Genomic DNA, 25730 nt, shown 5'->3' with positions numbered 1-25730 from the left:
GTATTTTGTGGAATACATGACAATAATAATAGCAGGAATGTCTGGGTTAGTTTTGACTTGATGTTGACTTTAAAATCTCTGGATGGTGAAGTCAGAACATGGTACACTGATACATGATTACATTTATGCATTTGGCAGATGCTTTTATCCAAAGCGACTAACATTGCATTATACTATACATTTGTTTCGGAGTATGTGCACTCCTTGGTATCGAACCCATGACCTTGCCGTTGCTATAGATGCTGAGATATAGGAAAGCTCACTGATATTCAATGGCAAAACGTGAGGAAACACTGCAATTGGATCAGTTTATTATAAAATTAAATTAACCAAGAAAAAGTTTTTTGTTTTGACTATAAACCAAAGGAAAATGTCAAGCCTTATACAAAATGTGCAGGAGATACACCGGAAGAACTGATTAACAGGAATACAAATTGAATTAAAAATGAATCATGATTGTACAGTAATAACATTGTCAAGCAGCAACTAGAGTGACATTTTGTAATAAAACACATACTAGTGAAATGAACGAAACTATTCCTCGTGAGGAAAATAATACGTAAAGACTGATGACAGAAGGGCAGACGCTATAAAAAAACTGTAACAAAAACACATTCTCATAATCCGTCCCGAGATGGACTATAACACATTCTTCTATGGAAATTCAGACTTTAGGTATCAAATATAGCAGGACTAAACTTGAGGGTTAGGTGGAACAAACTGATAAAGGAGATCTCATGACATTGTGTGAAGGAAACTTTGATATAATATGGACTATGGTACAATATTTGCATGTATTTTGATAATTTTCATTCAATAAGCTACATTAAAATAAAACTTTGAATGTTTATCAGTGTTTTGTTCCACCTCAGACTCAATGAGTGCTTTGGTCCATTGTCTTAAGTTTGTGCCCAAATTATACGAGTGATCTTCAAACTTGCCACGTTTTTAGCGTCTAAATGAAGTGGTCCTACAAACACAGTTGTTGAGTGTTACGACAATGGGTTGTCTTACAATGCCCGAAATGTTTCAGATTGTATGTAACAAAGACGGAAGGCAAATAAAGATGACTTTCTTTTCCTGTCTCAGACTGAGATCAAAGATTGATTGTTTACAAAATGTCAAGTACCATGCCAAGGCAAACAGTGTGCTGAATCAGTTGTGCTGAACAAATATTGAGTGACTTACAAATGAATAAGTTTTGGTCCATTTATCGTGAAAAATCATGGAACAATGTTGAAATGCCTATTTGTGAACAATACAATTACATACTTATGCATATGTTTTGTTTCTGAAACATTATGAAACTTTAAACAGGTAATTTCAGTGAATAGCTGCAATACATTTTGTGTCCTACAGAGGGCAGTACAACTTTTTTTTCAAGGGCAAATTCACAAACACAATCTGCTGAATGTTCCAACATCTGTCAGGGAGCCTTGTAGAAACATTACTGATGTGCAAACACTTAAAGCGTTATCTTCCAAATGAAAACGCACATAATTACGGTACGAGTGCTTTCAGGGATTCACATCTGTGTAATCATTACAACCTAATGATAGCTTTCAGATAACTTTGGTCAAAAGGCTAAACGTATGACACTGGACATAAAGCTATTCTGTCTTCTTCAACTGTGGTTCCTAAAAGTGACCATTGCAAATGAACAAGAGTGTTAAATCTTGGACCACATGATGAACATTGTACCACTCATGAAAGGCACATAGTGGCGGCTGTAGATCAGCTGGAATGATGGACAACGACAAACCCAATGCCAGTTGGGTTATTCACACTTTCACATACGATTAAAAGAGCTTTTGGACCAGAGGTGAATGCGTGTTGGTCCAGCGCTCTTCAACAGTGCACAGTGAACCATACAAGCCCGTCCTGTACAGTCAATACAAAACTAAAACAACATTCAGTTCTTCTCTCCTGCGCTGTGTTTACAGTATCCTGATGCAGTATGTACCAACTGTTCCCATACTGCTAAATACTCAAGTGCCACGTTTGAAATATTTGTACATATACACAACAAAATAACATAACCCCCCAAAATAACTAAGAAACAAAACACGAAGTAGTGCAATAAAAAAATTCAGATACATTTGGTCCAACGGTCTGGAGAGGAAATGATAACCAGACAATACTGTACAAAAAAAACGTATTGTAAATAACGTGTACTTTTGCTCGCAGATCTGTACAAAGTCTTTTGAAAAATACCAAGATGATGCGTTTCCTGTTAGTTTTCGTTTTTCGTTTCCAAACGTGTAACGGAGAGAAACGTACAGAATCCTTCAGCTGTTTCAAGAATGTTTATGAATGAGATCAGATGAGAATTTCGACCATCTCATTGTCCACATCCTGTTGAGAGAGGTTTTGCTGCGGGAGGGGTGAGGGGAGGTTCTGTACCGGAGCTCTCCTCTCCAACGTACTGCTGTGGAACACTGGCACATCTGTAGAGACAGACATTTACATTTATGCATTTGGCAAACGCTCCTATCCGGCTAGCAGTGAAAATCGTTCTACATAATGTAAAGACAATTCTGTTGATATATGTCATAGATTAAAATGAATGTCAAGGAATTTGGCTTTTCTTTGCAAAATAATAAACTACAGCGTCAATAAAAACTTTAATTTAAGTATTTGCAATAGTGCTGTAAAATCGTGATTTATCGATTCTTAAAGAAATATTTGTGTTTATATAACATATGTGCATGTGTTGTGCACTACATTTGTATCAATAAATATACATCAATGCACACACATATAAAAAACAAACATTAGGTGTAAATGAATACAAATATACACATTTATTGAATTTACATTATGTAAAAATAAATATATGTCACTCGCAATTCTTAAATATAAACATGTGTTTTTTATCTACATATAAATATACACACCACACATACTATATAGAAACCAAAACATTTATTTTGAAATAGATTAATTACGATTAATCGATTTAACAGCAGTCATTTAAAATAATTGATTTCAGTATTATAAATAAAAATTTGAATAGTGTATCATATAATCTATAGTTTACAACAGTGAACACACATTACATATGTTTTTTCTCACATTTTTGTATCTATGACCTCTTTGATGCTCTTAACTAGCCTGGATTTTTCTCAGACAGAGCGACAAATAAAGATGTTGTTTATGTGTTTATGTTAGGGTTATGAAAACCCAGTGTGTGTGGATTAAAGTGTTACCTGCGATGCGGTCGGGTATATAGACGGGGCTCGGGCTGCTGAATCGGCTGGGTCCGGATACGCTCTGGAGGGCGGGCGTGCTCGGCTTGCTGGTCTCCTGACCCTTGTCTGTCTGAGTGCAGCTGTCCCTGCTGCCGGTCTTTGAGTGTGTGGTGGCCGGCAAGGGGGTGGACGGAAACACTGGAGATGGAGATGAGGAGATGGACTCTGTCCTCAGAGAGTCTCCTCTGAACTCTGGACCCAGCAGAACACCTGAATGTTCATAGAGGAGAAAAAATGAAGAATAAATGCCAACAAAAACAATTTGTCTACAAACCTAACATCATCATCATTTATTCACCCTCATGTCATTTCAAACCTGTCTGGCATTCCTTCTTCTGCGGAACATAAAAGAGGATATTTTGAAGAAAGTTGCTAACCAAACAACATTGACCCTCGTTCATACCATTCAATGGAAGTTTCTCAAAATATCTTTTTTTATATACAGGATTTAAACAACACAAGAGTAAATAAATGATTTTGGGTTAACTATCCTTTTATTTATTCATCATCACACATGACCCACTCACCCAGGCTGCCCTTCCAGCTGCGGTCCTCCCTGCGTTCCTCTGTGATCGGGCTGCTCCCGCTGAGACCCAGAGAGTGTGACAGCAGACTGGAGCTGCCCGAGCTGCCGGTTCCCATTGCGATGGACATCAAAGACTTGGAGGGTCTCATGGCTGGGCCATCTAACTTGCTGGCGGGTTCTTTGCGTGAACGCTGGTGCAGGACTTTTATCATGGCGTCCTTCTCTATAATCTGAGCGTGCAGGTTCTTAATCCTGCTCTCCATGTCCAGACAGCGGCGGTTGGCCATGAGGATCTCCTCCTCTTCTTTCTGTATACGGGCTTCCACCGATGTGTCGTAGCTGCTGCTGGGGGAGTGGCTGATGATGCTGGAGAAGGTGTCTCTAGATAGACATCAGACAATAAACACAAACATTATACTTGAAAATTTTGCATTTTGAATCTCAATTTCAGTTTTAGTTTGTGCATATTGTGCATAAACACTTTTTATTTATTTTATCATATGACGACTTTAATCACTACTTTTAGTTTCAGTTTTATTTATGGTTTCATTCTTGATTTGAAGTTTCAGTATTAGCATGCTTTTTGATTTTCTTTTGTATTCTATTCGTTTATTTTTCTGTAGCAATTTAGTTTCCTTCATTTAGTTGTATTTTATAATGTATTTGTGATATTCTTTGATGACACATTAGTGACCCCCTGCAATACTACAGTTTAAGCTTTAATGAACAGCAGTGAGGTGGAGTACCTCTGTGTGGCCACAGAAGCCGCAGCATCTAGTGCGAATTGTCTCATGACGCTCTCCTCCAAATATTTCTGCTCCCATTTGGTCATGTCGGCCTCCAGGGCCAAAATCCTCTCTTCCTTTTCTCTCAGATGTTCCATCAAAGATGCTGTGCTGAACTCAGGACCAACAGTGTTCTGAGAACCACCCTGCCTCTGTGAGAGAGAGAGAGAGAGAGAGAGAGAGAGATTATGAGTTCACACCCAAACCTGACCTTATGAATGGTTTCATTGGCAACAACATAAACAGAAGTTATGTGGTCCAAACTTAACTTCCGGTAGACATCAGAAAAGCAATGTTTAATAGCATTAAATATTTAATTATTAGTTATATCATGATCAAACACAGATCAGAAGTTAACTTCGGCCAGGTGTATGTGTCCAATGAAACCGTCTATACTAGAAATGAAGACACATGTTCATGAAAACCCAGAAAACATGTTTGTATAACATGTATAAATATTTGTATTAGTGCTGGGAAACGATTAATCGTGATTAATAGCATACAGAATAAAAGTTTGTGTTTATTACTTTATTAATTTTGTATTTATAAACTCATACATGCATACAGTATATGTAAGAAAATATTAAAAAGAATAAACGCTTATACAAAATTTCAAATATTGGTCAATATAAATAAATACGTCTAAATATTTTCTTAATATATATACATGTATCTGTATACTGTCTACATCAACATTTATTATTTAAACTCTTTCCTGTAGTTCAGAGGCAAGAGCATTGCGTTAACAATAAGTTGTGTGTTCGATCCCAGGGTATGCACATACCTATGTATAAATGTATAGGATAATGCAATGTTAGCCGCTTTGGATAAAAGCGTCTGCCAAATGCGTAAATGTAATGTAAATGTAAACAAAGACTTTTATTCTGCATGCGATTATTCATTTGACAGCCCTAATTTGTTTACATTTAACTCAATACCAAAAATTCATTATAAACATCTTATTAAATATTTGATTTGAATCCAATAATCGTGCACTGTATTTTTATATTTCTTAGAGTAATGTGTTGTTAGCATAGCAGCAAACTCTTCGGTAACCTTTTATCGACTTGCAGTGTTTTCAAGTTACACGTTTTGCCGCATGTCACAATACTCTACTAACTGAACTACAAGAATGCTTCATAAGCTACAAAAAGTTAACTTTATATAGACTAGAAAACTATGCAAAACTGTGAGTAGCTTCAATGTAATAACATTCGGACAACAATAGCTTGACCACAAGTCTAAATGATTTCCATCTCATGTGATGGTTTCTTTCAGGTGGCATAAACAAAACACAGAGGAAACACGTGCAGTATTTGTGGCCCCTAATGAAGAAAAGTAAAAGTCCAATACATCACTTCATGTGCATTGTTGTGACTGAATCCTGTTTACAAATGTCAGCTGGTGTGTCTGAATCTCTCAAACTTAAAAGTGTGGTCAAATGTACTTGCGTGTAAATCAGATATGTACGTGTATCTGCACATGTTGCTTTTACCTGTTGCATGCGAAGAGATTCCAGCTCTCTCTCCAGTCGGGTGCGCAGGCGATGCTCCAGCTGCTCTCGCTTCTCACAGGCCGCCTGAAGCTGCGCTAGGGCCTGCTGCATCCGCTCCACCTTCTCCACATATACCTGCTTCTTCTTCAGCTACACACACACAAAATACAGGTCAGACACCGGTGCTCCCCCCACACAATGCCCCGTTGTATCCTCCCCCACACTCTTCCCTCCTCTACATTTCAGAAAACCACCGACGGCCATAATTGAATGCGAAATGAATGCCCCAATTTAGCTCGGGGGGACACAGAGAGCGCTGAAATATTTGGCTCGTGTTTGGAAGGGTGGGTGGAGAGGCCAAGAATTCAACCATCTTCAAGTCCTTTCATGGCAGGCAACTCAAGGGGCTTTGTTAGGGGAACAAGCGGGTGTTTGTGACAGGACAGAACAAAAGCGAAACAGCCCGGTGCATTTTGGGACGGCAGGGTACGGGTCCCGTTCTGCATGGGCCAAAAGGCCATCTGGGAGCGGGCCAGAAGAGATCGACCAAAGACTCCAACTGTCGCAAAGCTCAAGAGTTCAGAACAGTCAACACTGTTTTGGTTTGAAGGTTTTTTTCTTGCTTTCTTCTCCTATTGAAGCTTTTTTTGGCCTGAATAAAGGCCGTGTGGTTTTTAAAGAAGGTTGTGCTCAACGGTTTACTGGTGCCTAAAGATCTTAACTACGCCGATGAGGAGTCGTTGGGAACGACTTCAAAAAACTTCTGAAGGTTGAGATTAAACATTGTGATGTAGTACAACAGAGACCCTTGTGACTCAATGAAATGTCCATGAATCATTGTTTTTACACTGATTCATGTACACACAACCTTTCATTTCAACGATAAGAACAGTATTTACAGACGTTCATTTTAAACCAGTTGTTTTTCATGAAGCAGTCTTTTCTATTGTATTGAATATTAAAGGGTCAGTTTACCCAAAAAATTTAATTCTGTCAAGTTGCTCTGAATCTGTATGAATTTCTTAGTTCTGATGAACACAGAGAAAGATATTTAAACAATGCTTGTAAACAAAAAGTTTTTGGCGTCAGTTGACTACCATAGTAGGAAAAATTGCTTTATTAATGTATTTGTTTGGTCGAACACAGTGAAAGATATTTGGACCAATGCTTGTAACCAAACAGTTCTTGGCCGCCATTGACAACCCTAGTTGGAGAAATGACAATGGTTGTGCCCCAAACTTTCTTACAATATCTTTCTCAGTGTTCATCAGAACAAACACACTTATACAGATTTGGAACAACTCGAGGGTGAGTAAATGAAGACAGAATTTAAATTTTTGAGTGAACTGTTCCTTTAAGTGTGTAGTGTGTCTGTGTGTATATGGAATAGATCAATCCCTCTCTGAAAACTCTCCAGCAAAATGGTGCCAAACAGGCAAAGAGCCCTGCATCAATATGATTCAGCATCTCCTCAGCCAGGAGACAAAAATAAAAAAACTAAAGATTGCCTTATCATTAACAGTATTTTAACGCTTTGATAGATATATTGTTCATATCTAAATGTGAAAATAAAAGATTATTAAATAGAGAGAATCCTTTACATCACTGATTGCTAAAACTTTAAATTAAGACATTTGTTGACAATAAAGTTATTTTTAATGTTAGTTAATGTGAATAATGTGAATAGTTGTTATACTATTATATATTATATATACTAATGTTAACAGTTGCAACATTTAATTGTAAAAAGTATTACAACATGAACATGAATTAGGATGAATAAATGCTGTAGAACTAATGCTGAAACTACTGGTAATAAATACAACCTTATTTTAAGTGTATCAACTTAGTGGTGTTGATGTAGTGTTCACAGAACAAAAAAATCACAATTACAAGATGATAGAAAAAGTGGAGTGAATTATTCACAATCAGGTAATGGTAACAAACGATGAAGATCTTTACCTCTTCCTCAAACTTGACCACTTTGGCCTGCGCGTTATTTAAAGCCTGATCACGGATCTCGATGTGCCTGCGCTGGTCCTCATTTGTGGAGCGAAGCGAATTAAACTCGATCTCCAACTTCTCCTTTTCTCTCTGGGTCTCCTTGTCTAATATGTGACATGAAAAGAAGTTATTTTTGTCCCTCGCCCAATGTTCGTTCATACATACAGTACAAATCAATAGTATTTCGAAACAACATTTCATTGGCTTCGGGGAGGTTGTAGATTTCCTCCAGATGTAGAGGTCCACTCACTCTGAGCCAGAAGCTGTGAGATGGTTTTACGATTGTCCTCGGTGCCCTCGCACTCTTTAGCGGCTAACTGCTTGTTGGCTGTCTCCATTCGATCTGTTAAAAGAAAGAAAATACAATAATACTTTCCCCTCTTTTATGGTAGAAAGTCTGACACTGCTTTGTAAAGTTTATCCATGTGTGGAAAGATTAGAAACTTGGATACCAAAACCACAGTGTGTCAAACAGCTTTTGTATGTAGATGAACGCTTTCATGCAACTATTAATACTGCATTTTATTAGCAAACATGGTTATTATTCTTTGACCATTATTTGATCCAAATAAAAAGTGTTACGCTACTCTGACTCAGAATAAATATTTACTTCATACATACAATAAACGCAGCAAACAGCTATAATTATTTTCACAGATGCTTCGTGCAGAAATCTCAGCCTCTCCAGGAACAATACGGCTCATATTCCAAGCCTCTTCTCACAAATAAAATGCCTTTTGGGACCGGTTGCTCGGCAAGTTGGAAAACAAAAATCGAACAAACATTTTGCAAAAGCCCAATTCCCAGCGAGTGTTCTTGACATAATTCACAACGTGCTGTCAAGTCAAAAACTGACCCAGATAAAGGGCCATTATATAGCAGCGGGTTGCTGTTTTTTTTAAATGGCAAACCATTCATCAAGGAAGTGGGCCAAACGTTAAAACAATATTTCCCTCTGCGTTAAGTCAACCAGACTGTGAGATGAGCATTCCAGAATCAAATGCCTTCCCTGTTTGCACCTTTGTAGCTCTTAAAGGAATTGTTACCAGAACATGAAAATTCTCAAATAATGTAATCACCATCATGGCATCCCAAATGTGCACGACTTCCTTTTTCATTTCACACAAACAAATCGATTTATATTAAAATGCCATCATGTAACCTTCTTATATGGAACTCAAATTCTAGCACATCTCACGACTACTTGTCATACACGCGTCTCATCACAAAACACGCAACAACCAATGAGATTTGAAGTGATGGATGCGCCGCCACATCTTTTTGTTTTTAATAAATAAACCAAAAATAATTTTTAACCAGCTGGAGTCATTCAACTTTCATGATGGATGTTTGGGCTCTTGGACATTTCACAATTTTGAGTGCCGAAAACATAAATATGACTGCGTCATGAATATATTTTCAGCTGATAAACGACGTCATTTACATCTGGGATGGAATGAAGATGATAACATTATGAGAGAGTTTAACTTTTCTTTTTAACAGCGTTTTGTGGGTGGTTGCTAAGGTCCTCCGAGTGCTGTTCTGGTCCCAGTCAAATGCAAGCTCGTAAGATTTCATTGCCTGTTTTGTCACCCACCAGCCAAAAATAGTAAATTTAACCCCTAAGAACAGTGACAGCACACATCCCCACTTTTGGGTCCATTTCACAAGTGACACGAGAGCGAAAGTCATGCTCATTTTGCAAATACCATTAAATACTGATTATAAATAAGCAGAAACTACTTTATCAATAGATTTTGTCTTTTGTGCTACATAGAGTATGAAAGAAATAAAAGGGCAGGAGAGAGAAAAAACTGCTGTAAAACTCTGGAAGCTCCCTGTGGATCTGAAGTCCGGGCACGCTGCCATAGATCAGGATTTCTCCGTTCTCTGCTGGACTTAAAAACACAGAGGCATGATCGTAGAGGTGGCCACCCTCAAGCAAAGCGAGTCTGCTGACAGCGGTGGAGAAATGAGACCGAGATCGTTGATTTGGTTTGAACTCAAAGAGATGCTGCACAGGCCCGTAACACATCACACAAAAGAAAGCAAACTGAATCAAAATTCAAAAGCTCTTGAAATGAATGCTGGAACTGGTGGGACCTCCTTGATGTCTTCGTTTATGTAGTATGACTTTTTCATTCAAAAGTTTAAAAAGATTTTGAGGCTATATTGTTCATAGACAATAGCACTCGGAACCCTTCGCATAATCAACCATAAACACATATAGGATAATATTATGTACTTCCGATTCTCTCTTAATATCGTTCTTACCTCTCAGGTCTCTGTTGAAGTCGTGCAACCTGCGCACCTCCAACTCCAATTTATTTCTCATTGTCTTCTCCAAAGCCTCTCTCTTAGAGGACGATTTAGCCAAGTTCTCATAAGCTTCGGACACCATCTGAATCTCAGTCTCCAGCTGTGGAACACAAAAATGCCATTAGGGTTGATGCATTGTTGAAATATGAGGATGTCTTGACATTTAAAAATCAAAAAGGTCTCCACAGAAGCAAAGAGACTTGTTCTGGTATTAAGCACGAATACTAGGCTATTTAAAATGAAAGTTCCATGCCTTCTGCAGTTTTGACACCTTCTCCCCACACACTTCCAGCTCCTGCTTGAGCAATCGGTTCTCTTCGGACAGCATCTCCACCATCTGCTGGGCCCGGGCTAACATGGCGTAGGGATCACCCTGCATGGAGTGTGGGTGCTGGTAGTGTTGTCCTTGATTCTGTTGCAGCTGTTGGGGATGACCTTGCTGGTGGTACTGATGCTGGTGCATGTGGAGCCCCCTAGGAGCCGACCCGTAATGATCATGAGGAAATCCGTGGCTCCGCTGATGGGGTGGGTGTCCCAGGCCGTATGGATCGCCTTGGTGCGAGCCGGGGCCATGTGGGCTTCGTGCACCCATGGGATAGGGTGGTTCACCTTGAGGGCCCATGGATGGAGGAGGGTGGGAAGAAGCCAAGATGCTGCTGAGAGCCAAAGACTGTGCGCGGGATAGAGATCCTCCTGATGTGACAGAAGATGAGGGGCTGTGGTGATGGACAGACCTTTGGGAGTGACTCGAACTCTCCTTACTTGACCTAATAAGGACAGATGAATAAAACATGATAATTCAACCTAAAAGTTATGAGGAATTGTAATTCAACTATCAATTTTCTATATAGATTAGAGTCAAGGGGAATGCTGGAGCCTTAGACTTTCAAGGGATGAAGGACACCCTGGATAGGGTTGGCCGGGACCTTGGAAGAGTGTCAGACTTGTGGATCAATAATCCCACAGTCCAACTCCACAGAGAATTCTCAGTGACCAACAGGTGCATCACCTGCATCACCACAAATTTGCATAATCAACGACTTTTTGCAGATTCAAAAATTTTTAGGAAACCGTGACTCGCCCAACTATGTGAGGCATTCCAACCGTTCATAAAAAATATTTTTAAGGTTCAACATTCCTGGTTCTCCACAACATAATAAAGAAACTGTCGTGTTGTGACATGTCGTAGATGATTACTAGAATCCAATATGCATTCTTTTACTATATGCCACACACCGGCAGGATAAACCAAACAGGCAAAACTGGATTGTCCCATAACGCCTGACAACATGTCTCAGCACCGTAGGGAAGGGCTGTTTGAGACTCATTACTTGAATGTTTTCAACATTTGAAGAGTCAGGGAATTATTTCACCTGCATCACGATGTATCATTCCAGTTCCCACACAAATCCAGAAACTTATGGTTAACTCACCGGAAAGAGCCGTACTCGGGCGGTGGCTGGTAACGAACATGAGGAATTTCGGTCCTGGCTGGTTGGTTGGTCCCACGGTGGTCCGTGTAGAAGTGTCCGGGCTCCTGGTGTGGAGGCTGATGGTGCTGTTGGTGATGTTGTTGTTTGGGTGGAGAGGGCATTGCTTTGAACGGGTAGTCTGGGGGTGGTCCCCTATGTTGGGGTCCAGAGGGTTTATAGTAGTCTCCTGGCAGACCAGGTGGGGGCAGTTGGGGGGAAAGAGGAGAACTGGTAACAGGCGCATGAGCCTTGACCCCACTGGTGGCCAATGAAAGCTGCATCAGTCTTTCGCTAAGAGAACGCACGTGGCCTTGCTTTAAATCTTTTAGTCCATCGTCCTGGTGCACTTTACTCCCGCTCACCCTCTGCACCGTGGCCCTGCCCTCCGGGGGTCGCACCTTAGGGTTGCTTACACCAGTCACGTAAAATGCAGCACCGACTGATTGGGGTAGCTGTGGCTGAGGCTGCTGAGGCTGGTGGCCACGGAAATACTGCGACTGCACCTTGGCCTCCTCGTAGGTAGGTAGGTCCTCAGGATTCGGTCCTTGTCCACAGCTCCCACCACCTGACCCTGCCCCCACACTGCCGCCACCTCCCGCGTTACGTGCATTTAGCTTTTCCATGCCACTGTCGGCCTGCAGCTCCTGGCCCTGAGGCTCTTGCCTGGCAATGTGGGAGACCATTGAGTGCTCGTCCCCTGGACTGCCAGGGCCTGGGTAACCACTTACTGGACCTTGTTGCTGTTGGTGCTGCTGCTGTTGTTGTTGCATGGCAAGGTAATTGCGTCCATCGCCATACCGCATTTGCTCTTGTATGAGGCGCTGTAAAACAGTGTGGCTGCTTCCGCTGCTAGCCGACGTGTCCTCGGACACCGAGGCTGCTGCCCTCATTTCCAGCTCTTTTGACCTGCCCACCTCATGGAAGGAGGAGCTTCGGGTGCGGTCCACACTCCCTGCACAAAACACCAAAGAGCGATGAATGGTAAGTTCAAACATTAGCTATTACTACAGGCTGCACCGCCACGAAACGCCAGGATGGGGTCAAGAATTAAGCGTAAAAAGCTGAACATTAAATGAAGATGAATGAAATGACAAGTCTTTTGAATGAGCTTAGAAAAATGCCTGGAATCTCACACAGCAACCGTCCCACACTCTTCGCACGTTGACACCTGGGCAGCCATCACTTTTAAACCGAAATAAGCAACTTTCACAATAAACCTTTATGGTCATATTTAATTGCATTTAGTAAATTGGCACTTTAATAAAGTCAAATTGCACTGTACTGCAAACAAATTGGAAGAGCCCGGAGGTCAAGGTGCCGAGATCCACCCGTGATGCAGATCGTACCCTACATATACCACTGTATCATTGTTCAACAGCTTCATTTCTTTAACATGCATTATGGTTGAGTCGTATGATTATCCAAAGCTTTAAACTTGCCCCATCTCCCTAACGTAGGCTTGAGCTGTAGACACTTACAAATCACACAGAATAATATCAAACAACATTAAGCTATTAAAGCATACAAAGCCATTAGGTGGAAACCATTCCAATACTGCCAATCTGAGGCATAATGTTTAGTACTTCTACATCACTACAAAAATTTAAGGGTTACGGTCACATACATGCTATATTTAGATATCCTCTACATGTTGTTTTATTGGGAATGGTTGCCACTAATTGCCTTGAACAGAGTTTTTAGTTTAGTGGTTATTGCACCGTCTAAAAAGTAATGAAGGGGAACTTATTACGTTTACTATTGTTTTCTGATATTCTCCGCATTCTCAACGAAGATGAGGCTTTTTTCCGAAACATCTGTAGTGAATAAATAAATGATAAAACAAATGAAAAGAAAGTCAGGAACAGGAGCAGTGATGTACAGCTTTCAACTCAGAGAGCCAAAGTCAAGGAGAAGAAATGAAGAAACATAAAAAATGCATTCATTAACAATTGCCCACACATCAACCCTCCTTCCCCCCCAACTCCTCAATACAGTAACTTCCACTTCCGGTCATTCTTCACTATTTAGCCAATGAAATAGGTGGCAACAAACAAAACAGGATAAGAATGTGAAACGCAGGTCAAAAAAGAACTTGTGGTAGATATGTGGTAAGGCATGTATGGGGAAACAAATGCATGGATCCTTGCCAAATACATAAAAAAAATCCCAAAGAGGATATTTGTCAGCAACTTTGTGATGTTAGCGTACAAATCATACTGTGACCGTCATATGATGTGGAATGGACCAAACCTTGTAACTAGACGCAAGTTCTTTAGATAGGCCATTACTCAACTAACCATAACTTCCATTTATCCCACTGATGTTCATCCCACCCAGCTAGCCTTCTAGTGTTACAGTGTAATCTTTAGTCTCCATAACTCTACTCTATAGTCGTTTAGGTCACCTACCTGTGTGGTGGCTTTAGCTGCTGTGGTGCGTAACTATTGGCTCATGGTTTTCACATTCACCAGGATCACTGCTCTGACGAAGCTCTTCAAGTCGATCCAAAACACACAGCCGGCCCGTGAGGTCCCAAACACCAGGCAATCTAGAACAGGAAGGCACTCTGGTGTGTTAGAACAATGGGGGTGGGGTCCAAATACAACCAGAGGGGTTTGTTTAGGTTAAAGAGAGTTTTATGTGATAGATAGGGGATGTAATGCACATTAGTTTCCTGATTGAGACGACCAAAAATGAAATGCCCCTGGTTTTTATAGGCCCCTATAGCCATTTGGGTTGCTGCAGCTGTGTGTGGGTAGGTGGGTAGAATTATGCCGTTAAAAAAAAGTGCTGATTTCAGATCAGCTGGTATGAATGGAAAGGGACAGAGGTATAACTCAAAAAGTGTTTGAGAGAAAGGGTAGCATAAGTAAGATAATGGCATTATATTTTGGGGAATCAAAAATTCTGTCATCATTTACTCATCCTCAAGTTGTTTCAAATCCGTATACATTTAGCTGTTCTGGTGAACACAAAGAAATATATTTGAAAGAATGCTTGTTACCAAACACTCCTTGGGCACTATTGACTACCATGGTAGAAACAAAATTACTCTAGTAGTCAATGGTGACCTCGGAACGGTTTGATTAGTTACATTCTTCAAAATATGTGTTTCATCTTTTCTTTATTTTTCCCTTTAACTCTGTATGACCACTATACATTTTACATTGTTTCAAATTACTTCAAAAAGTTTAGGCAAAGTGCCCACATGCATTTCCTCAAGTTATATTGCAGTCATTTGATTTTGGAGTTAAGACTTTGTTCCCAGGTTTTGTGAAACTCACTCAGGACTGTTTTGAAAAAAGTTTAACACACTTCTGTAACAGCTTGACAATTTCTAACACATGAAACAATCTGAATCGCACAATAAACCAGGCTCCTCTTCAACAGCCCTCCAACCTCTGCAAACACAAATAGGCAACAGATGCCTCCTCCACTCTCGCCCGCTGACGCCTGAACTTGAAGTTCCTTGACTGTTTCAGATAAACAGTTTATTCCACAGCCAGAGTGTCCAGAAGTGAATTCCGGGAATCTGACATGCCTAAAAGTCCACAGATAGGTCTCTCAAAACCATTTGCAAAGGCTCTGATCTCGGAGTCTTGCCATGGTTGTGTCAATGACACTATGTGTTTACAGTTAAAGTACCGACGACCGAGGTATGTAGTATGTCAAGCGTGCTGTTAATCATTATAAAACCGGGAGACATTACTATATCCTTCTGGCCTCAGAACAGCCCACATTGGTGACAGTTTCTATTGTGTCCAAATTGAGGACAATTTTAGCAATTACTTAAAATAAAAGTGTTGATCGCCTCTTTAAAAAGGAATCAAGAAAATTAAAGGAAAGGTACTGAAAAATTCAACTCACAGGTTTGGCTTGCAGTCCAACTACCAGCACAGGTCCTCAGTGTATTAAAACTTCAATGAACACTGCTATGCTTTGACCGGTTCTCTGAGCCGAACTTCTTTGTTCACACGCTCAACGACAATGCTTCAGCATGCACGCTACTCTGAACAACCTAATGCATTCCATCAGGTGTGGCCGTGAGGATAGGTGATCCTGGATCAGAGCCAGTTATCAACACACCTTCAAACCTGCCTCCTGCTGTTAGCTCTCAAACTTACATTAAAATGAGTACAGATAATTATCTGAGATTGGGTGTGCAATACATATTTGAAATCTGACTAACAATACAGTTGGAAAAATTGAGGCAAAACGGAAAAAAATAAACGATGGTTTATGCAATTTAACTAAATATCTAGCTTTCCCGAGACCTTAAATGTGAGGGACTTCACGGATCACCGGTGTTGGAAACATTTATTTCGAAAGGGTCAGAACTTTGATTTCTGTGCAATAGCATCTCAAGGACTAGGATTTTTTCCAGAAAGGTGCTTTTTTCCCAACAACTTAAAGGAATAGTTCAAACAATTATAAAAATTCTTTGATAATTGACTCCCCTTTACATCTTCATGCCATGATGTACCTGACTTCCTTTCTTCAGCCGGCAACTTTGATTCTCATTGACTCTGAATAGTCATGATATGTGTGGTTTGTCACGATCCAGTCAGGAGAATGCAAGACCCAATGAGGTCAGAAGTTATCGACGTGGAGCCGGCATGCTGCCAATATTTGATGTTGTTCTCATATCTATGCATGTTCATTTTAATGCAACCTATTTTGGCTAATTAGACCCCAATATGGATTTCATAGTATATTAGAAGACATTTTTTAACACCCTTAAATCTGGATTACTTACCGGAATAAACGTTTGTGTTTACACAATATATGTGACCCTAATGTGTCTGATTTGTCAATTTTTCGATATTGCTGAAAAATGTAGGTTTCTGTTGATGTACGAGTTGTTAGGATAGGACAATAGCGGAGAGATAACAGTGTACAACTCAGGGTGCTAAAAAATAAAAAAAAAGTAACGTTTTTATATATTTAGGGAAGCAAATGTAAAAAATATATTCGTGGAACATGCTCTTTCTTTAATATCCAATGATTTTTGGCATAAAAGAAAAATTGATAATTTTGACCATACAATGTATTTTTGACTTTTGCTACTTTAGACTGGTTTTGTGATCCAGTGTCACATATGTCTGTGCACTTCGCGTATTTATTAACACGTACACATACACACATGTATATATTAAAGAAAAATATAAAAATGAATAAATGTTTATATTTGATGTTTTAATATAACATTTAAATTGCATATAAATATATAGCCTAAATGCAAATATTTCCTAAATATATAAATTAATGTATACGTGTGTGTTTATAAATACAAAATATGCACGGTGGACACAGACATATACTATGTTAACACAAACTTTTATTCCGAATTCGATTATTCCCAATTAATCGTTGAACAGCCCTTATAAATTAATTGTGTTTTTGAAGCTTCAAAAATGGGACACGATTCAATAGCATTACAAAGTTATTTAGAGCTAGGATATCATCATTTACAAAGGAAGTCATATACACTAGGGCTGGGTATTGATTCTGATGTTCTGATTCGATTCTGATTGACAAGCCATCGATACGATTCTCGATTCGAGTCAATCTTTATAGATTTTATTCAAATCCTGTAGATACTTCTAAAAAAGAATCAGTACATATCAGATTACAAAAAAAAATGAAATGAAGAGCCAGAAATCTGTATATCAAACTTTAAACACACTCAAGTATTTTGAAACAGAACAGTCGCATACCTTGATCAAAAAGGATCAGGTTATTTAACGTTCAAAATACAGTAGAACAAAGAAATTTCACAAACTTAGCTGTAAAGAGAGGCTGCAATCATATGAACCACTGCCTTGTATGTGACGGTGATGTTAAATTCGACAACACAGGTATCAGCCATGTTAATTAAGCATTGAATGAACAATATGCCCCCTGAGCGCCTTTTGTAACATCCACCTGCTGTAAAAGGAAAAGTGACATCTACTGGATAGACATAGCAATAACATTGACATTAATGAATGTTCAGTGCTTGCGGAAATATGAACAGAAAAAAAACGATACACTGCTTTTGAGAATCGGTATCGAGTCGACTGCATTAAACGATTTTTCGGGACACAAATTGCCCAGCCCTAATATACACCCAGGAAAGCATGAGGGTGATTAAATTACTGGGTAAATTTGGGTGAACTATTCCTTTAACAGCAGGTACACAGCAGTACAAACCATTGCTTTGATGATAGACGATTTGACATATGATTCAAATCTATGAAAGATATGTGTACAGCAGCACACTGACATCTTGTCTACATAGGACCACCTGATCATCAGGCAAATAACTTGAGCAAAGGTCTCACCTGCTGAGAGCAGTTGAGTAATGTAGAAACAGGTGGCAGAACGCAAGTTCTCAGATAAGCAGTAAAACACCTGGCTTGCCGTAAACCACCCACCAGTTATTCCTTCCTCATATTCATCTTAACTGCTGCCAGCATCCTCTTCAGAAGTAGATAAAAGCAAAGCCAAGATAAACATGGGTACTGGGCACTGGCATATAAAAAATAATCCAAGAGTCATACAGACAAAAGTCAACAATGCCAGAAAAAAAGAACCATGCCATGTTTGTACACATGTAGAACATATCCACTCTGGTGCGCTGGACTGTCCCCCATTCACATTCATTATGATTTAGGATTCTTGACAGTTAGTTATTTGGTTATGCAACAAGAATAAACCGTGACCGGACATTATTAGGTTCCTGCATTACAAAGTTTGCAAACTTGAGATTTTACATTACAGGGTTAGTTGTACTACACCAGACCAGATGATTTAAAATGGATGGGTGGATCTCTTTAACTCTAACCTGCATTCAGAGATGATCCGGATCGTTCTGAATGGACCCTGACGTTGTCTAAATATTTACGTTTCATGCGCAAGTTTCCCAGGGCCCCCACGCAGCCAGTGTTTACTCTGGTAATACATCAGGAATGCGGCTCGGGGTACGAGTCTGGCGCTGGCACTCAGTCAAACAGATTCTGACAGGAAAGCCATGTTTTTTCTCTCATAACTGTGAGATGCTCCAGGTTGATGGTACAGTGTTGACAGATGTGCAGGTTCATTGCTGACCTATGGTTATGATCAAAGGATACGCATTTTTGGTACACTGATTGAACGTCTCCTCAAGTTTGGATAGCGATCAATAATAAAGTTCTAAATATTAAAATAAATTGTGGATGCCTCAAGATCATAAAATGTTCAATCCCTGTATTCGACCTGAACGTCCAACATAAACAACAAGCTTAACAAAACGCTACGAGCTCAAGCAATAACCATAAATAAGTTGTTTACATTAAGACATAAGACAATTGATATGAGGCGGTGTGGTTATGGAACATAACATTTGTTAATGTTGCTGCTGAAACCAATATATGAATAACATTCCTTGGCCTTTACATTAGGACGCTTGCTAAACGATTTCCCAAAATACTTAGGTTTACAGAATGACTAATAACCTCACATCTCATCTTTCGCAACTTCTGATGCACTCACAAGGTTTCCAGTCTTTTAGTCATACGACAAGAAACTGACAAAATTGTGTTAATCACAAGACCGATTTTATGTGGCCCTACAGTAAAGGAGAACAATATGCACTGGTTCTTGTGGTTATTCCTAACTTGCTCAATAACAAATGCCATACGCATATATTACCGTAAGCCTATTCAAATGCGTGTAACTCAATAACTTCAACCTCTGTTCCACTTTTCAGAAAATACTGCCACAAGTCGGGCAGGATTTTCCATTGCGTTTTCTTGCCTTTCTTCCCAACCTCCAGTGCGCGAAACGCTGAATAGCGCCGCTGGCAACAACGGTAAAACGTCCAATGTTGACGAGTGGTAGAGCTGCATTCCACAAGGGCTAGAGTTTCACCACCACAACCTCATGACTTCAAAACATAAAAGCGGGAAAGATCAGGAGGGTGACCTCAGAAAACTTCTACTAAGGTAGCCCGAGCAACTTTGTGATAGCTAAAAACGCTACCCCCACTTTTCACAGGCACTGTTTACATAACAAGAGAACATTAGTGGAGGGTTTCCAAGAGCTTAATGAACTCCAGAGAGCTTGTCCATGTTAAGGGCTCTTTTATGCTTTAAAGGAACATGATAACACTGACAATATTGTTATGGGCAGGCAGAAGCTAATAGAGAAGAAAGTATGTGTGTAGTGTGTGTGTGTGTGTGTGATGGTGTTTGTGAGAGTGTGTGTGTGTGTGCGTGTGTGTGCGTATGTGTGTGTGAGAGATGAGAGATGATAAAGCAATACAGAGAATTCAAATAATTGTTTTTATTTAGTTTTTATTTACAATAACAGCTGCTTGACTGAATTTGATATGAAATGATTTCGGATTCGCTAAATGTCAATTCACTTGAAGTAACTTGAATGGCCAATTCCATGCTTATGTCAACCATACCATGAACAAAAAAGTATTTTTACCGTACAGGTAGCATTGATGTAAACAATTGGTGCATTAAATGCCCGTCTTAAAGCATTTTTAAAGCATAATTTTCAAAAGTCAGGTAAGAGAATTGTGACATCATTAAGGGAACCGTCACATTCATAACGGTCCAAATTCCTCATAAATGGGCACATTAAAATAAAAATATAGTAACTATCAGAAATCCTCTATACCCTTAATATAAAACTTGACACTGTGAATGAGAAATGTATTTTAGTATAATAACGGGGTAGTTTTAGTGCCCGCTTTGTGTACAAAGGATAAAAAAAAATTATGCCAGTTTTGATTTGCAGTAGGCTTGATGTGACGTTGGTTTAATTGATGTATAAAACAGCAATAAAGTAATTTAGGAAAACACTTGCTTGTAACCTACTGTACTGAACAAAGGCATGCCCAACACCATTAGATTAACCATCTTAAATAATAATCACAATTAACCCTAAGACTTCATGTCAAAACCGTGCAGACCTACACCAAACTACTCTCACATGAAGTTTTTCTTACATGAAATTAATCTTAAACACAAGCGGATAAGACAGTGACAAAGGAACAGTCGGAGAACAAAGACACATGCAGACAGAGAGATTAGGGCAGAGGGGGGATTGAGAAACACATGGCAGGAACCGAGCAGGAAACGCAACATTCCATTCTGAAAAGGTCTGGCGCTTCGACCATGGAGAAAGCATAAAGCTCAGCCTCCCCCTGTGTCCATGACTCCCAGCTCGGAGATATTCCCATACTGCGGTACTGGAAAAGAACTAGGCCAAGAAACTCTGACACATCTGCTCCTTCTCTCTACCTCCGTTTCCATGTTCGTCGCAATATGTCTTCGGCGCATTAATCCACCTCCTCCCTCGATTGTGCTGCGTTCTTGGAACTCACCCGTGATTCATTTCAAGGGATTGCGTTCTTTTAAACATGTGAGGGGCCTGATGCGAAGTCAGCTCTGAGAAAAACCAGAAGACAGCACTTGAAGCTGTAACTTTTCGGCTCAGATGTGGATTTAAGTTTTGGTTATATTTTAGGGTGAACTACGCAAATTTGTTGAACATGTTTGTAGTACGCAACACAATGTCTTATTTGAAGTTAATTTTGTGGAAGATTTCATAAAAGACTAACATAAGATAACTTCTTACAACTTTCTACAAGACTTAACTAGAATTTGACTTTTTACGTTTTGAAAAAATGCACATTTTGTTCAATTACAAAAGAGAAAAGATGCAGAAGAGGTCTTGCAAACCTGTATGCCATTATGGCAAAAAAGTAATCCAACATGAGTCACCAAATAACTCACTCTATTTCTTCTTTTCCTTCATTCTCCAACTGCAACAAGCTCTTTATAATGTGGTTTCCCCCCACAAGTCCCTGATACAGGCCCAAGTATTTTGAAACACAGCGCTGCTCCCCTCGACTCCCTCTTAACCCCCCACCCACCCACCCACTTCTCCATCCAAACCCTTAATGAAAAGCATGTGGTGGAGGGAAGAGATCCCTGCTTCATCTTTCCCACTGAAGCTCTGCACCAGTTTCTTTGGTCTACAGAAGAAAGATAAATTCAAGCACCACCACCCCCCCCCTGTAGACATTCCCATTTTGTTAGAGATTACAGCTATAAAGTCAAATTTATGACCTAAGTGACAATGAACTAAGTTATGGTCATGTACGACAGATGTGAGGGTTAGGAGCGGCAAGATCTTGGTCAAATGCAGAGAGTGTTTAATATATTACATATTACAATCTTTGTACCATGATTTTGTTAATAAACATTAGGTGCAAGACTATTACTAGGAAGTAAATACGAGTTGTTGTCAGCTTGTTGTTATGCAGTTGATTGTGCATTTTGTGCTACTAGGCCGTTCTTTGCCGGTCCATGTTAAAAGACTCATTGACACATAAGATATAGGGTTTTATACTTGGGTTTTATCATCTGCTCGAAGAAAACAGAAGTAGATGTAAATAGACCAAATACCACAATATCCCACAACCTTTGCTTTGCTAACAGGAACACAATTTTGATCAAGGTAACCTGTTAAGCACAAAGCTTGACCTCAAAAACCTGACCTTCCATTCACCATTCACTTTGAGTTAGGTCAAAACAGAAAGCCAAGAGACAGTTGCATATCTTACTAGACCATCTAAACCCAATTCCCTTGGTGGTGGTTTCCCACTCATTTTGAGTGACACATCCTGCTTGAGCATTTAACGGCCTGAAGATGAGTGCATAGCGAGACGCTAAACCTCACCCATGGTGTGTGAAATATGGTGACACATTCCACCACAGTGTGTCTTTTCCACTACAGCGTGTATGAGTTCACTGCCCTGAGGTAAACAGGTACATCAAACAGCATGCTTCCATTGAAAGCTTTGGGTTACGACAAGACAGGAGATTTAGGTAATGACAGAGACTTTGATAATTGATGAATGATTTTACATCCAACATAGGGTTCAATTTGAAGCAGTTGCTGACTAGGATTACTGCTTTAATCTAATTTTAATCCATAATTTACTCACCCTCACGCCTTCGTGGGTATAGAAGACTTTCTTCAGCCGAGATAGTTAGACCCGGCTGGCTCCACTCATCTCAACGTCGTATCTCATTGGTTCTCTCGTGTCTCATAACCAATGAATGGTCGTATGCATTACCAATGCGTATCCATGCTGCCATTGCCGTTTTTTGGAGTTGGCACTATAAAATGCCATTACAAAGATAAGAATAGCCACAATATTTTTGTGTGAGTCTGATGAAACACCTAGGATGGCACGAGGGTGGGTGAATTATGAATTCAAATTTATTTGGGGTGAATCGTTCCTTGAAAGCTGCGATTTGTAACTTTTTGCTAAGAAAATAAACAGAAGTCAGTTGTTGAGCAATTCCATTTAAAAATCTGCGTCTCCTTATCACGATTTGTAAAGGTATGCGTATAATAATGATTTGTTGGATAAGATTTCGCAGGAAATGTCAGTTGGTCGTCATTTGACTTCAATCCAAGTAAAGATAAGCACATAAAGTAACCTGCAATTTAGGTTTCAAACAAACACGGTGATATGGAGGTTAAAAGGTATGGACTGTAGCTGATTGTTGGAAGGTTAAACACTGACCCAACTAATAAAAATATTACAATCGTTACCAACTTTTTTAGTTTTTAATTTCGTTTAATAGCTCCGTGTGATTTTGATAAACTGACATGACAGATTCCCTTTGCCTGTGGCACAATCTGAATGTTAAACTTCAGTAACCAGTGCAGACTTTTGAGTCCTAAAAGCTCACTGGAAAAAGGCAGTTGGGTGATTTGGAGGCTGAGTCAGCAAGCAGAACTTTGGCCCCTTTCGAGAAAGAGGAGGGAGGCTGGGGGCAGAGGAAGTGAGAGATGGAAAGAGATGGAGCGAGGAGGGAAAAGCGAAAGAGAGCTGACATTCCTGCAACGTGAGTCAATGTCGCTAGGCATTTTGCTGGCAGTCATTTGCTACCTTTACAACTAAAAACCCTGGCTCATCCATGATTCCTGTTGAGTTGACAGGAAGGGAGAGGAGTGCATCCGAATGCCTTAAGTCCATTAATAATGTCGTGTGTTCGTTCTGTACGTTTCTCAGAAAGGCGTCCACTGCTACCCCAGTAACCCTTTTTTTGGAAATCTGAACAAACGACATTGAGAAAGGGGCGCACACCAGAGCACTTCAATGAAACGCACTCAATGAAAGCATTATGAGGCGGGACCTGTGCTTCTGCTAGCAACCGTTAAGTGGTAAAGGGCAATTAGTTTCACCTAATAAAGACGGGTCTGAAACCCTGAGCGTTCCTCATAACTTAGACTCCAGCTTTGATTTCCAAAACACATGACTGCATTCCTGCCCTATGTAATGGGCATATCTGCTCCCCATCGCCCTGGGCAACATTCCTCAGAGGAGTGGGGTGACATCCGTCAGCAGGGCCTCTACTGATCCCCTGTGCACTTTAATTCATTACTTAGGTCAAAGTGAAAACTTACAGATGGAAAAAAGTGTATGATTGACAGTTATCATGATGCATCACAAACATTTAGGAACAAAACTATTTAAACAAGGAGGCATGCATGGAATTAAATAAGTCTTAAATTACGTGAACAAATGGGTATGCATCTTGAATATGCAAAGAAAATATGTATTTTATTAGGAATTCATGTAATATAAATAGCAAAAGATGTAAGTTGTGCCATAAGGAGCAGGTTGGTAGCAAATATGTCAAGTATTACAGTGCATCTAAACAAAAAATGACTAGCATGGATGCTAGCATGCAAACCTTGCATTTCTTAAAGCTAGCTGATAAATTAAATATCAACATATAATAAAAGTCCTGTTTCCAAATGATACAATTTCTCGCATACTTGCACATGTTTCCTCACAATTGAGATGAGACTTTTGCAACTCATATAAAACATAATGTAACACATTGTAAAACACGTGTAAAAGTTATTTACCTTCATAAAACTTAGAGAAGATCCGCTTTATTTCGCCCCGCCGCCGGTTTAACGGTTAAAGTTTTAACGTCCGTTAAAAGTAGACTGACGTTGTTCCCAAGGGGTCTCGCGCACTTCACAAATGTTTAAAAGCGTCAACGCGAGGGGACTTTCCGACATTGTTTGCACTTTTCTTCACACAAAACGAGTTTCCCTGCTCCATGACATATTGAAGAGTCGGCGAAATGTGTTTTCCACTAGAAATGTGCCGTGAGGGGAAGGACCGCCTTCTTCTCCATACCAACCGTAACGTCGACGCTGCCGCGAGAGACCCACTGAGAGAAAAAGCACAACCCCCCTTCGCTTAGAAAGTTTAAGGGAATCCAGAGGGGTTTTGTGAAGAGAGGAGAGCCCTCCTCCGGAGAGTTTGTCAATTGTCTCTGCCCTTCTTCTGGCTTTAAAAAAGAAACCTCGGCCAAGCAGGAAAATGACAAAAAGCTTTTGTGCGTGTTTGGATCAAGAGCCTGTCAGAGTCTTAAGAAGTGTATAACCCGCAGAATCATCCTAGCAAAATGATTTTAAATAAGTATTTATTTAATACAGAAAGTGCCAAGTCTGGTTTTGTAATATCAACATGTGATTATAAAACATTAATAAACTTTATATTTGGATATGCACTGAATAGTTGTCCCATGTGAGACCCATAAGTGCATTTTAAAATGACTTGTGCACCTGTGACACAAAAAGAGTCGCTCGCCTTGAAGACTACTATGAGAACAGCTGCACAACAAAAGCACGTTGCGTTTGTAAAAGCTTAATGATAGTGGAATGACATCAACTATGTGCATGAAAGATGCCTTTTCATTAAACAAACAATACCACGCCCGACATGCCTGTATCCTTTCTAATGTTCTAAGATGAATAGAAAGTGGAGCTCTGCTTTTGTTTGATGAGGTAACGGTAGACTGA

The 25730-nt window shown here is 39.8% G+C and overlaps 1 protein-coding gene across 4 annotated transcripts; it reads right to left on the bottom strand.

The window, feature by feature from the left end:
* Positions 1–294: 294 nt before the first annotated feature.
* On the bottom strand, positions 295–25092 carry amot (angiomotin). Of its 4 annotated transcripts, none has more exons than XM_056730889.1 (13): positions 24783–25092; positions 14261–14400; positions 13603–13666; positions 11814–12804; positions 10634–11147; positions 10336–10480; positions 8312–8404; positions 8020–8165; positions 6058–6207; positions 4524–4714; positions 3779–4158; positions 3210–3461; positions 295–2447 (listed from the first exon to the last, which is right to left on the bottom strand). In XM_056730889.1, the coding sequence occupies exons 3-13, from the start codon at positions 13664–13666 to the stop codon at positions 2320–2322; spliced, it is 3054 nt and encodes a 1017-aa protein (XP_056586867.1). In that variant the 5' UTR covers positions 14261–14400; positions 24783–25092; the 3' UTR covers positions 295–2319. The 4 variants fall into 4 exon arrangements, with proteins under 4 accessions (XP_056586867.1, XP_056586868.1, XP_056586869.1 ...); XM_056730890.1 differs by lacking the exon at positions 24783–25092 and adding an exon at positions 15720–16283; XM_056730891.1 differs by lacking the exon at positions 13603–13666 and having other exon boundaries at positions 24783–25091.
* Between the last annotated feature and the right edge of the window lie 638 nt (positions 25093–25730).

Source organism: Triplophysa dalaica, chromosome 19 (assembly GCF_015846415.1).
Source record: "Triplophysa dalaica isolate WHDGS20190420 chromosome 19, ASM1584641v1, whole genome shotgun sequence".
NCBI classification, from domain to species: Eukaryota; Metazoa; Chordata; class Actinopteri; order Cypriniformes; family Nemacheilidae; genus Triplophysa; species Triplophysa dalaica.
The sequence above is the reverse complement of the archived record's forward strand: the minus strand, read 5'-3'. Positions and strand labels throughout refer to the sequence as shown.